The sequence below is a fragment of the Cygnus atratus genome, chromosome 5 (genome assembly GCF_013377495.2).
Source record: "Cygnus atratus isolate AKBS03 ecotype Queensland, Australia chromosome 5, CAtr_DNAZoo_HiC_assembly, whole genome shotgun sequence".
In the NCBI taxonomy this organism is placed as follows: domain Eukaryota; kingdom Metazoa; phylum Chordata; class Aves; order Anseriformes; family Anatidae; genus Cygnus; species Cygnus atratus.
The window spans coordinates 6834912-6848551 of record NC_066366.1 but is presented as its reverse complement, the minus strand read 5'-3'; the positions used below and the strand labels follow the sequence as shown (position 1 = coordinate 6848551).

The 13640-nt window shown below is 36.0% G+C and overlaps 1 protein-coding gene across 1 annotated transcript in view; it reads right to left on the bottom strand.

Annotated features, from left to right (window-relative positions):
- Positions 1-13640, bottom strand: part of CCDC73 (coiled-coil domain containing 73) — a 55781-nt gene that overhangs the window by 1218 nt on the left and 40923 nt on the right. The window contains 5 exon segments of the mRNA XM_050710808.1: positions 2927-3060; positions 5949-7502; positions 8708-8864; positions 10389-10424; positions 12643-12774. Coding sequence (XP_050566765.1) covers positions 2927-3060; positions 5949-7502; positions 8708-8864; positions 10389-10424; positions 12643-12774 — 2013 coding nt within the window.

Below are 13640 nucleotides of genomic sequence, written 5' to 3'. Positions count from 1 at the left end.
CAAAATCATGAGGTTTATAGTGTTAACTCCTTAACTCCCTTTCTGTTTAGCTTTACAGCTTAGAAAGCAAACACCATTAACTGAAGCAAGGTCTGTAAGCAGTTGGCTTTGTATGTTGAAGATCTTCTTGTTCTCCAAATAGTTTTAGTTACTATTTCATTAATATTTCATATATACCCTGATCAAGCACATGACCAGAAAGTGGGGAAGCAGTGCTGAGTTTACCCCTCATAACCCAACACTGTGTGGTTCCTGGGGAGGCCAGCATGGAGCAGCCACCTGTCTGAGCACAAGTTCACAACAAAGCATGTTACACAGGGCCAGCATTGCAGTGGTTGCTGGGGATGTGGAAGGGGATGTCTAATACTTTGCATGCAGTGGAGACTACTTGTCTAATTACTTTGCATGTAATTCTGTTACAGGGATTGTGAGGTGAGGCCGCCTCACTCTGCTCAGTTATTTTTTAATAGTAAGCAATCATGCCCCCATCAATAGAAAGCCATGGTTTTCGCAGACTTGTTTTTAGCTTAGCACAAATCTTTTTTTTTTAATAAAAGGAAATTTAAAAGCATGAAGATGTGTAGTGGGACAGCATATCATTAGGTAAGCTAATAATTAGTAAGCTTTCCTTCCCTAGCACATAAGCATGTGTTTTAAGTTTGAAACACTAACTGTAAACAATGCAAATTGTTCAGTTCACTTGTTGCACCTACAATGTTACTGCCATGCTTTTGGTTCTGATACTAGGTTCAGCACTGACTAATCTGTTTCACTGAGGAAGTAACTTCCAACCTGTTAATTCCAGTGCTGTACACATACACTTTCCCAAGGCCTCAGACAGAAATTAATGATACTTCACCACAAATCACTAGTCAAAATCTGTGGCACTACCCATGGGGCTGCATCTGTGCTATACTAACTATCCAAGAGAAGAAAAAACTTTAAGTCTTACACGTCGTATTGCCAATGAAATAAAGCCATGCCATACTACTTGGATTTTACTGAAGACACCAAACATTTAGACCTCTTTGGAGAAGTAATTGCAATTAGGTAATATGTATATATAAACCCCCTTGTCACAGACTAATATTAGAAAAAAATCCATGTCAAACTAAAAATCCTCAGCATTTTCACAATGAAATACAAGTAAAACAATGCATCTTACTGCCCATGCTGAAGAATATGGTAAGTTCTCTTTAATACCATGGCAAATGCATAAAAACTTGCATTGCTGAATAGTATGGCTATACGGTTAATGACTTGTGTGTAAACTGAGTTCAGCACTCTGATTCATCCTTACCTTGGGACTCGGGCACATGCAGACTAATATTTAAAACAGTTCTTCATATTTTTACTAGAATTTCAAATACATCTGTAGCATTTCTTTTTATTTTCTATTGCTTTAGTGTTGTGTTTTGGTTAAATGGAGTTACCCAAATGGAAGAAGGCACAAGTCTGCTCTAGTGATGAATGTACAATCAGAACAACTCAGCTGAGCAGCAAAAACGACTGCTGAGCCTATGTTTAATCTCCTTAAAGCTTTTCCGTATCAGTCAAATATAATGAAAATTTTAAGAAAAGGAGGTGCTAGAACAGCACCAACAGACAAAGGAAGGAGCAGTCTGCAGACTGCAGAACAGGCTGAGACTTCAAGTCTAATCTAAGGTCAAATCAGCAAGAAACTCTTCTTGTCCGTCTCAGCTTTTACTTAGCCTGCACATAAAGAGCTTTAATTTGTAGATGACAAAAAGATAACCACAATCAGAAAATGAAATACAACTTCTTACTAGCTGTAAATTAGGCGCTTAGTCTACTCCTTTCCAAAAGTTCTCAGCTGAGAGTGAGGGAGAAACAAGCAAGGAAGAGCAGAGTTTTAATTCCTGAGCAAGAGCTTTAACTGATCAGTTCCTGGCTCCACCTCAATGAGCAAAAGCAGGAGACATGGTAAGTATCACCATAATGTTTGGTATTCTCTGAAAAATCCACCTCATTGTCATTCCCAAATGTAGTCTTATTGGGAAAGTTGACCAACATTACTCTTTACTTCTTAATTTCAGAGAACATGAATGCTAGTAGCACTAAAGAGAACCGGTTAAGTCTCCTGAAGTCAGCCAACTTTGTCACCTGAAAACACTATACACCCTAATCTCAAACCTCACCCAGAAGAGGCAGCAGTAACTACCTGAGAAACTCTTCTAGAACCTCTTCTGGAGAGGAAGGTCAATTGCAGTTGTAAATTATTGTATCACTCTTGAATATTATGTTTAGTATTAGGTCTAACCCTAATACAGCAATTAAAACTGTTCAAGTTCCACACAGAGTAGGAGAGTTTAACAGATATAAAAGTGCAGTATGAGCCACTGGTAGCATCATTCTGAACAAACTTGTCTTAGTGGGAAAGAAAATGCTTTCTTTTTAATTATCCACTTTTACACATTTATATAATATCATGCTAATCAGTAAGATAACATAAAATATGGCACTACGTAATTGCTGTCATGGAATAAACTGATAGGGTCTCATTTGTAGGTACGCTGAATTTTTAGCTGATTCTTTAAAATAAGATGTTCCTATCAAGTAATAAAGGAAAGAATGTTTTTATACTTCTACATGATACTTCCCCCCCCCCTTTTATTTAAACTCCTACTTTTACTACTTTAGGTGATGATTTTTATTAAGGTACACAATGAACTACCCACTTCTTCCCCTCCCAAACAGGCTGGTTAGCATCTGTTTGATTCATATGCTGTGACTTTTTCCTGCTGCTTTCTATCAACCTTAATTGTGAAAAATGGTGCCTTGTTGCCCTTTTGATATTATTTTGGAGATTGACTCAGTCTTAAAGTATCCAGATGCGTACAGTTGTACAAATATCTGTGGAATTAGCTCACTGAGGTCTGGTCCGCTATATTTTTAATTGACTTACGTGTTCTCTGGGAAAAGAAGAATCATAAAAAGTCTTTGCTGTAGCATTCCATTCTTCACTAGGGTCTCCCTGGGGGTCTCGGTGGATACTAGAGGTACTCAAAGTGTCGGCAGCTCTGTTAGAACTGATAGAACCTGATTGACAAAAAGGAAATGGTAACAACTGCAATTTAGTCTCTAGGCACTAATTGTAAAACAACTAAATTTCTGGTTTACCTCTGATCTTAAAAAAAAAAAAAAAAAAGACACACCACTCAAGGATTTTTGTTTTAATTCACCAAACCTCTGTTGCAGACTTTTACTTTTTTATTATTATTATTTTAATTTCACATACTTCTGCATCTACTTTGTCTCTAAAGATGAGGTATGGTTCTATTTTGATTAAAGTTGTTCTGTGTCATTTTCACATATCAAGTTAATGACATGAAAATTGCGATTTATAGAAAACACGTATGTGTGCTTAATATTCTAACTGAAGATAACTTTTCTCAAACAGCACATCTTTCAAGACCCACCTTCTGATAATGATAATAAGATACATAATTGCTGCCATCCCGACATCATATTACAGGATGACTTGAAATAAAGACATTCTAAATACAAAGGTGTTTAGACAGACAAAAAATATCTTTTAAATAAGGAGTCTTCTAGTAAATAGATACACCTGGTGTCATGGAATCAGGCTATAGTTTTCTACTAAAGGTAAAAAGGAAAGATAATTAGATGAAATGTAGCAGAGTATAAGGCTCCAGTCCTGCGGGGGCTTTATGTACTACCAGCAGACTCTGTTGAAACCACTCTCGAACTAGCTGCAGGATGAAAACATACGCGTACTTCCAAAATCACTCATAATGCAAACAGTAGCTGTTTTGTCACTACACAGATGCCTGTCAATTACTGGTATAACAGTAAAATCACTACTTTGCTATAAAAATATATTTTACCTCAAGTTTGTGCAATATAGTTGATTTAAAAAAATTCAGTTTTTTTTTTTTTTTTGAGAGGGGGGAGGGGAGGATTAACAGGAGCAGGAGCAGAAGCAGGTGGGAAGAGAGGAAAAGGGTTTGGGGTTTGTGTTTGATTTCTTTTTCAGTGTCTTCCTAGGAAGATTCTGACCATTCCCTATTCATTCCTCTACTCAGCATGGCATAGCTGCTCCCTAGAACCAGAATTGTTGCATAAATAGCAGATTTTACATTTTGGTTAGGCTGTAGAAGGAATTCCCTCTGACAGGCTTACAAAATTCCAATGCTCTTCCCATCTGGGAAAATATTTTGAAAAAAATACACAATATATCTTGGAAATTGCAGTGCTAAGTGTACCACAATGATTAATTCTTAGGTGCCCTATCAATAAGATTTTCTACTCTCCAAGAGGTGCAGGATTCAGAGAGGCCAGCAAGCAGAAGTAGGGACCTATATAAATTAGGCAGTATGACAAGAGGGAGAGGCAGATCTGGAACACAGCCCAAGATCCTCAGCTGGGAAGTTTGGCCAGAATTAAAGAGGTCTGGTGACTGTACTGGTCACTAGGCAACTCATTTGTGCTATTAGTCATATTCAAATCCCTACTGGCTCCTTTGGATGAACTTGTCAGACTCACTTCTTGGAATTACTCCACTTTGCATACAAAAAGGTGTCTGACAAGAAAAGGAGGAACGATGCATGGAAGAACTTCAAATAGTGCAAGCCCTTCTTCCAGAAAGAACATCACAACAGTGCATTTATTTTCTTGAAACTACTATTGAAATTCACATTAATAAAAATAATGTGCCATCTGAGATTAGGTTACTGCTACCTTGCTACTTTTAGTGACAGAGGCTCATCTGAAACTGAACTTCAAATAATTGTGTGTATAGAAATAAACACATGCAAGAGGCCAACTACAGAAACAAAATAACCTATAAACTTGAAATCATAATATGTGAACAATATTAGGAAAACAGACGAATAGTTTTCCATCTCACTGCCACTGGCTGCAAAACTAAGGGGTTGGGTTCCATTCTGTTCATACACTGAAGGGGCGAAGTACAAAACACTACATCAGCAAAACCTGAAATAGATACAAACACCCTACATTGCAGGCCTAGCTCTTTTGGAAAACATCTAAGCAACCAAAACACCATTTTTTCAACAAAAGTAGGGCTTTAATTTGTTCCAGAGGCTAACAGATTATCTGTTTTTTCAAGCTTACAGCATATATGCATTAAGTTTAGAATCCACATACAAGCTTTATTTTGAGAAAGGAAGGCAGTGCTTAAAATACCTTTTACTCTGTCCAGTTACTGAAGTAGAGGAATATCTACAAACATTTTGAAGTCATTTTACTGTGGATATAGTAATGTTTTTATTACTTTGGTAAGAGATTGAGTTTTAAAATGGCACTTTCAGTAATTAAATACAGGAGTAATCTAGCAACTAATGTTATTGCAAAACAAATCTAAAATATAGTTCTTCCTGCATTTCAGTAACGATGTATAAATGTGGAATAAAATGTTTATTTTTATGAAGGCAAAATATTGCTCAGCAAGTAATCATCGAGCGTCAACAACAAAAGATGAAAAACCTCATCGAGAACTCCCAACAGCCTACTGTGATTTACAAAGCTACAGAGAATAATCTTTCACACATTCAGATGGTTCTGAGTGTCCATCTGAATTGAAGATGCACAATAAAGTATATGAATACACACCACATTAGGGTTACAAATGCCTATAAAATTCCGTTTGTCATTGCACTGCTTTTCTTTCACTACGGGAAATAGGAAAAAAAGTTGATTTATTCAATTTATTTAAATTGATTAAATTAAAAAAAAAGCTACTTAGCTGCATTTATACTATGAGATTTCTCAGGTTATCTTTCATCTATCAGTTGTTTTTTTTTTTGTTTTGTTGTGTGTTTTTTTTTGCCACAAAAATGACATGTTTTCTAATGCTACACTACTTAAATGCAGGAAAAAAAAACATTTTGGTTATTTTTTTAAAACCTAGTCAATACATACTTCAAAACATACTTTTTTCTTACCTAGTTCTTTTTTTCTCTTGGCAACATTTTCATTGGGACTTTGACATGGTGCTTTTGAAATAACCTTTCTGTTTTCCACTAGGCATGGTAGTTTCTCTTTCAAAACAGGAGGTTCTTTGGAAGCTGAAGTCCATGTAACTTGACTTCTCATTTGATTTACTCTTGAACAAGAACCAAGGTCTAAAAAATTGAAGTGTACTGGAGTTTTCTCAGCTTTTTTATCTGAAGTTGAAAGATCAAAGGATGACCTTCCACTTACATTTACTAAATTTCCAGATGTTCTCATGGGTAAAGAGCATGATTCTTTCAGGTGACCCTCAGCAAACTTCCTTCCTGGAACTGTACTGTGCAGTGATCCTTTTTTCTCTTTTAACAATGTATTATTTATTGAATTATCATTAATCTCCAGGGAATGTCCATTTTTGATTAACTGTATCTGAATATCATCATTAAGTTTTTCACACAGAAAAAGTTTATCTGTACTAATTCCATCTGTTGGGACTTTATGAACAGTTATTTCAAGATCAGCAGCCTTTACTGGAGATACAGCTTCAGCATTCAGAGTGCATATATTTGTATCAACTCCTGATTGCTCAGTACTGCCTTGTTCAGTTTGTTTGCTGTGCCTGTCATCCACATTTATTCCTTTATCTACTTTTTCAGGGCATAAATTTGAAGTACCTGAAACAGGCATATTACTACTGTGTTCTTTTGCAGCAGCACTGGCACTTGCATTATCACAACAAACAGAGGGTGTATTTTGAGCATCAGTGGCTGGAATACCAGTACTCCTTAGTGCACTATTTCTGTTCATGTTTCTGTCTTTGTCATTGTAATTTCTGTCTTCAGCATCTACATGTGTCTGTTTAAAAGGAAATTTATCTCTACGTAAACCACTCACCTTTAACAAGTTTTTTTCTGTTCTATGTAATCTGTTATCTACATAATTATCACTGTCCAGCAAGCTACATTTCTGGTATTCTGTCTGAGAATTCTCCTTAGCATAAGGAAGGATGCCAAAATTGAATTCTTTTTCTTGATGATTATCAGTCATTCTCTCACACACAACATTCTTCTCAATGCAGATAACTGCTTCAGACTCTTTTTCAGATGCTTCAGGCATAAGGGCACTGTTGTGCTCTATAGTATTCGATTGTTTGTCTGCCTCAGTACAAATTGATTCATGTGTAGTGTTACACAATTCTTGCTTACTAGAATTGGTGCCTTGACTTGCATTTTTCTCATAGAAAACTGTGTCAGTGCTGTCTAAAAATACCTGTCTTGTTTCTGTGTGGCATGCTGCCACTGGATCAGTGCTGTCCTGTAGCTTTTGTTCCAATTTTGCATTGCTTTCCTCCAGTAACATTCTATGTGTAGTTCCTAGATTTTCTGCTTCTTTGCACTCAGTGACACGTATTTCCGAGGTCCGTCCTTGGGTAATTAAATCAGTATCTGTGCAGAGGGTATTCCTGGGAGAAACCTCCCTTTGCTTTTCTTCATAATGGCTAGCAACATTAATTTCATCCTTAAAACTGTTTTCAAGAACTTGTAAATCTGTTAAAGTGTATTCTCTAGTTAGCAATAGATGACAAAGAGGTTAAATAAAGCATTGTTTTCACAGTTTAAAGCTTCCAAAATATAGATTCAAGATTAGTATCAATACAGATTTTTCTTACATTAGAGCAATATTTTAATACACATACAAATAAAGCAAAAAATTACTGAAGATAAATATTATTGTAATTTGCAAAATATTTATAGCCTGTTCAAACAGAAAATATATTAACATTCCGTATAGTTTAGTCATGGATTATATTTAATATATATTGAAATATTTCCCAATTGGTATTTGCCAGCCTCGTTGAAAGGGGTCTTCATTATGAAACTATAACACACTTAATCAACCCATGCGTATCTAACAAAGTTTGTCAGTGGTCTACTACTGCGACTATTTGTCTTTGTATTTTGGAAGCGGCATTTCTAGCTAATAAAAATCAAAACAGAAGTCAAACCCAATTAAGCAACTATGTTCATACCAAAAGCAATCTGCTACAACTTGATGGCAGTGAGCCAGTGAGGAATAACTAAAGCATTTCCATATCCATAGAAAGGTGTTTTCTGAAAAATACGCTTGGATGCTACGAGCAGTGATCCTTTAAAGCAATAATTTTACAGTCAATAATCTTTTAAATTTCCACTTATCTTTGTTACAATTTTAGAAACAAAGCATTAAAGACTTAAGTACATTTTCTTCAGGCTTCAAAAAATTACTTAGTGGAGTTATAAAGTACTTTGTATAGGAAAGTATTGTGTGTGTATTAAAGTATTATTCCCCACGAACAGACCTTCACTGTCATGTGCAGTGCAAGCACTCTTGTGCCCATTTTCATTGTTTTATGGGAAAGGGGAAGTTTTTCCTTGTTTTTGCTTCCATACACTTCTAAATACATAGTTCTTCTTAACCCTTACTCACTTCTTAACTGGCATACAGGAGAAGGTATTGCAACAGCTTGAGGAGTGACAATACACAGATCTTACTTTATGTCCCAGGGCAGCCACCAGAAGTACTGTGCTTTCGTTCAGAGCCTTGTGAATTTATCACAGATTAGCATTAACTAACAACCAAGAATTTAACTGTTGTTAGTAGAAAAAATATTTGATTCAGGACTCAAGCATTCTCTTACCATATACTGTAATGTAAAGAGTTATCTTTTTGTCAACAATATTACTTATCTCTACTCTCCGCGTAATCTTATTACTTTGTTCTATCTGTAATTCCTCAATGTTTAAGGAGTTTTTTACTTCAATTTCATCTTCACGTCCAAGAATACTGTCTTTTCTTAGTATAGATTGCATTCTCTCGTTTTCCTTCTGAGTAGTCTGCATTTCACTGTATTTTGATGGTTCTTGACCACTCTAGCATAAGGGGGAAAAAATTATACATAGTTTAATAAACTACTAGAGTCTCTGATTAAATTTAAATTCAAGACCTGAATTAGTCTTTACTATTCTGATGAAAGCCAAAGACCATTCTCCTGAAATACACAAAGTTAATGTAAATGGGAAGGAAAAGAAAAAAAAAAAAGGCAGGTCAGCACCCTAGAAGGGCAGGAAAGAAATTAGGCCCTACTATATTACAGTCCACAGGAAAAAAAAAATTACACTGATTAACAGAGTTTTTCAGAGGAAGGAAGATGTTTTCAGCATCTACTGACTGGATTACTCCCTCTGTCTGCAGGCTAGATCAGTGACCTGCTCAGTAATTACATGTGGAAAAAACCTGCATAATTGCTAATTACACTCAAACACATGCATACACACATTAACACTTTTTTCTTCTTCTAACAAACCACGTGGGATTTTTAACTGTTTCATAGGCAAATATGACTTATGAATTTTCACTTTATTAAACTGCTCATTCCTCATTCCCTCTCAGCTGGATTTTGAATCTGAACAATTGAACTCAACAGGAGTAGAAGCCTGAAAGATGTTAAATTCCATGAAGTTCTGTGACAACTGGAAGCTGAACTGAAGAAACACCCTAAACAAAAAAACCAATCCATCCACTCGCCTAGCCCTCCTCCCTCCCTCCCTCCCTCCACCCTCCACATACACACACACAAAAAAAAAAAAGAAAAAGAAAAAGGGAAAAGACAAGGCATCGTTTATCTGTTCTGTTCTTGACAGCTGAAGGCAGGAGCACATGCTGGCTCAGATAAAAGTTGGTAGCTGTGGGAGGGAGCAGGGGCACTGCTTAGTCCATAAAAGACAAGAGAAGAAGCTGAAGATACTTGGGTGGCTGGAGGTGTTGCAGAAGGAAGGCTGGCATGTGGGAGGGAGTTATAAGAGCTGTGCTTTGCATCGGATCTCTGGGGAGGACAAAGTATATTGTAAAATGTGGGGAGGTGCATAGGCAGTGGTGAAAAATAGGATCATTGCAGTGGTGTGGTAGTAGATGATGTACAACACAAATCTGCAGGAAACAATTTTCTACAGGTCACAGAAACATCTTGATGCTCCCAGCTTTGCTGATTTGGGAAAGGGAGGAGTCATGGCAAATGGAGAGAAACTGAAATCAGTTTTCTTTGCCAAATACTCTACCTTCAATTTGTTTGATTTTTTTTTCCTCTTTTTGGGTGGGGGTGGGGTAAATCATCTCCCCTGTAAAGACTCTAACTTGAAATCATAAATATTAAATCTTTTTTGTTTTCTGATCTTTTAATTAGTTGGTTCTGCTTCTTGGTTATATGCAGCCTTGGCATCACACTTTAAAGCTTTTCTTTTCAAATACGAATACTAGAAACTTACTCTTTCTTTCATAAAAGCTATAGTCCTTTCATACCTTACTGCTTCTAAGAGCTGTTTCTTTAGACAGAAACAAAAAACAACCCCACATAACTTCATTTTGTACAGGTATAGAACTACCGCAATATAACCTACCCCATTTGTTGGTATGGGCTGAACTGTTGAATGGATCTGAAACAAACCTGATAAAATGTTCTTAGAAAGGGAGAAAGACTGCATGATTCCTCTCCAGATTTTCTGAAGGGCTGACTACACCTAGTTTCTGTGAACTTCAAACACCTGTTCATCCTTTCAAAAATAATGTGTAAGATGCCTAAACTACAATGCCTAAATATCAAAACTCCAAATCTGGATTTTATTTCTCTCCCCCTGTAAGTTAGTAAAATACATCTACACAACATACATCTACCTAAGATGACTTTTCCCGTCAACAACATATTTCATGGTATGAAATTCAAAGCTTTCTCAAAACCAGATCTCCCAGCATGTATTACGAGCACAATAATAAAAATAGCCTGCTGCTAGGTGTAGCCCTGTTCTGTAGTGGTACACAACTGCATTACAAGTTATATTTAACTTTACCATGGTTCACATTTAGTTTAACTAAATTGCAATGCATAAGTCAACATAGGTGTAATTATTCAGGTATGAACGTGGCTCTGAAATGAGGTCTGACATCGTACTTTTCTTTAAAAGAAGGTTTTTGCTTAATTGCTGTTCCACAGGTGATTAGTATTAAGTTTACATACATGTGAAATTTCATGCCCCACAAATAATCACAGGGACTTCAGATGGTACTAGGTGTAAAAATAAATACATTTTTATTTTCTTGCAATGCTTCCTTCATCTAAACCATAGCCAACACTATCTAAACATAGCCGACAACGCTGCCCTTTTATGTTATATGAGAAACTACCTCATTACTAACACAAGATGAAATACTACAAATTAGGATGATCAATACGATCTGCTGCATATTCTCTAATTTCTTGACAGTGTTCCACTGTGGATTTCACTCAGCCTAACCTGTCAAGCTTTTGAAATCTTACGATCATACCACACAAAGCAGTATGGCAATTCACTGTATGCTAGGTAAAGATACATATTTAGATGACACCTCCATTTATTTATTTTTTCCATTTTTAAGCACATGCTTCAAGCTTATCTACCTTCAAACACATGGGATTTTTTTAGTAAGCACAAGTACTGTTTCTCATAAATGGCTAAAAGCATGCTTTGTTTCTACATCTTAAACATAATTTGTATTTCATTTTAGTTCAGAAAAAATGGTTTTTCAAAGTTACACAACTCCATCCTATAATTCTACATCATACCTTGTAGAATTCATAGTTATTGCATGATGAGTACTCATGTCAATTCTAATTTCCAAGGCATTATTAATCACACACCAGATGTGTGTATATGTATGGATGTGCGCTATAAACATAGCATACATGTATCATGAAGAAATTCATTTGTTCTTCTAAATCTTTTTTTTTTTTTTTTTTTTTTTTTTTAAGTTTGTCATTTTCACTGCCAATTCACAGCCTAGTTCTGAAAAAACAACAACAACAACATCAGTAAGTTTTTACCCGGTGTCTTCCTAACACTGAAAGCAAAAATCATAGATACTCAAAATGAGTTTTCCCTTCTGTGAAGGATAAACCATTATCTGAACCTGCTGACTTCTCATACATGCCCTGAATATAGAACTGAACGTAGACTTGGCTCACGCAGCAACACGAGCTAAATTCATTTCAAGCTGCACTGCGTAAACCAGCCACCTACCTCCTGTGTAACTTGTACAGCTCACTATGCCTTTGATTCTTAAACAGAAGAAGCAAAATAAAGGCTGTTTAGTTTGTTTGAACTAAAATTAAAGGCCTTAGATTATCTATTTGTTGATAAGATGAAAATTCTGATCTGTCCCATGTTACATAGGCTGAAATTTGTTCCTCTGAGTAGAAGTCGATTTGAACTTCCACAATTACAGGGAACTTGCATGCATGTAAAGGGGCAGTGGATCTACACATAGCATTTGAAAAGCACCTATGCAAAATACATTTGTGAAATATGATTTAGGAAAGATAGATAGCAATTATCTTAAATAATGTAATGCATATATTTACTAAAGTAATGAACATCCCAAGTTTCTGTGGTAAAAGTGTCCTCTAGAAGAAAGGGAAACTTTTTCTGGGTACAGTAAATTTTAATGGGGTCTTGGATCATTGGCTACATCAGAGAAATTTTTAGGCTTAAGTAATGTCAAGGGAAGATCAGTGGACACAAGAGCCAGACTAGAAAAACTGTCATGTCTCTCATTCTCTAAGGTTAATTTATTTATTTTTAGGAAGAAATGCAAAGTACTGCAGCTATTAGATACACTTACCTGCAGACTTTCCACTTGCTCAGCATGCTGGTTTCCCCGAGGAGGAGGATAATCTTCAAGATGTCCTTGAGCCCCCTTAAGGGAATTCAGCTCGTTTTTAATAGTGGCTATCTCTCTTCTCATATTTTCCTCCTATAACAAAGCAGAAAACACACATGCATAAATCTTTTCTGCATGCTCAAATATGAAAAACCGCATGTTACAGCAGTATCAACAACTTAGAAGAAAGTATAGATGCTGAGGAATGTGGAAAATAAGACAATTTTGAAACTTTTCATTCACACCAAGATTTTAATCATATTATCATCTCTTTTTTTGTTTGTTTGTTTAATTTGGGCTTTGTTCATCATTTACTTCAGGTTGTAACTCTCAAAAAGGTAGGATTTGTATTTGTAGCTTTTTTTTCTGCTCAAAGATAAACATGCTAGTCAATATTCATTCTCTATCTACATTTTCAAGCAACTATAACAAGTAATTTGCAAGGAACTACTTCTGTAAATAGCCTCAAGTAACCAACACTTCTTCAGTGAGTATGTAACAATCAAATTTTTCTACTTAGAACAAAAAGTACGGTCAAAAAGACAATCTGTAAAAGAAAAAGAAGGGGGAGGGGGGCAATTTTACAGAAATACCTTTATTTCATTAACAAATATTTTCAGAGCAGTGTGTAATGTTAATGTTATCCATCATGATGCTAGGCTTTAAGAAATTGAAAGTCCAAATTTCTAGTTAGCCACAGTAGAAAGATTTGGGGTGGGGAGGTATCTTCTAAAGAGAAGATAGAAACTTTCCTGAGAAATAAACAGGGCCAATTTCCATGTCTATACAAGAAACTATGGTATAAGCCTCTGCTAGAAATTAGTAAGATGGAATCTTTTCTCCTCAAAGCAGTGAGCATCAGAACAGCGCAGGTATTTTGTAGACTCAAGGCTGCAGTCACATCCATAGTGGCTGCGCTCAAGGAGTTAGGACAACAGGCCTAAGATTTCCCCACAGCC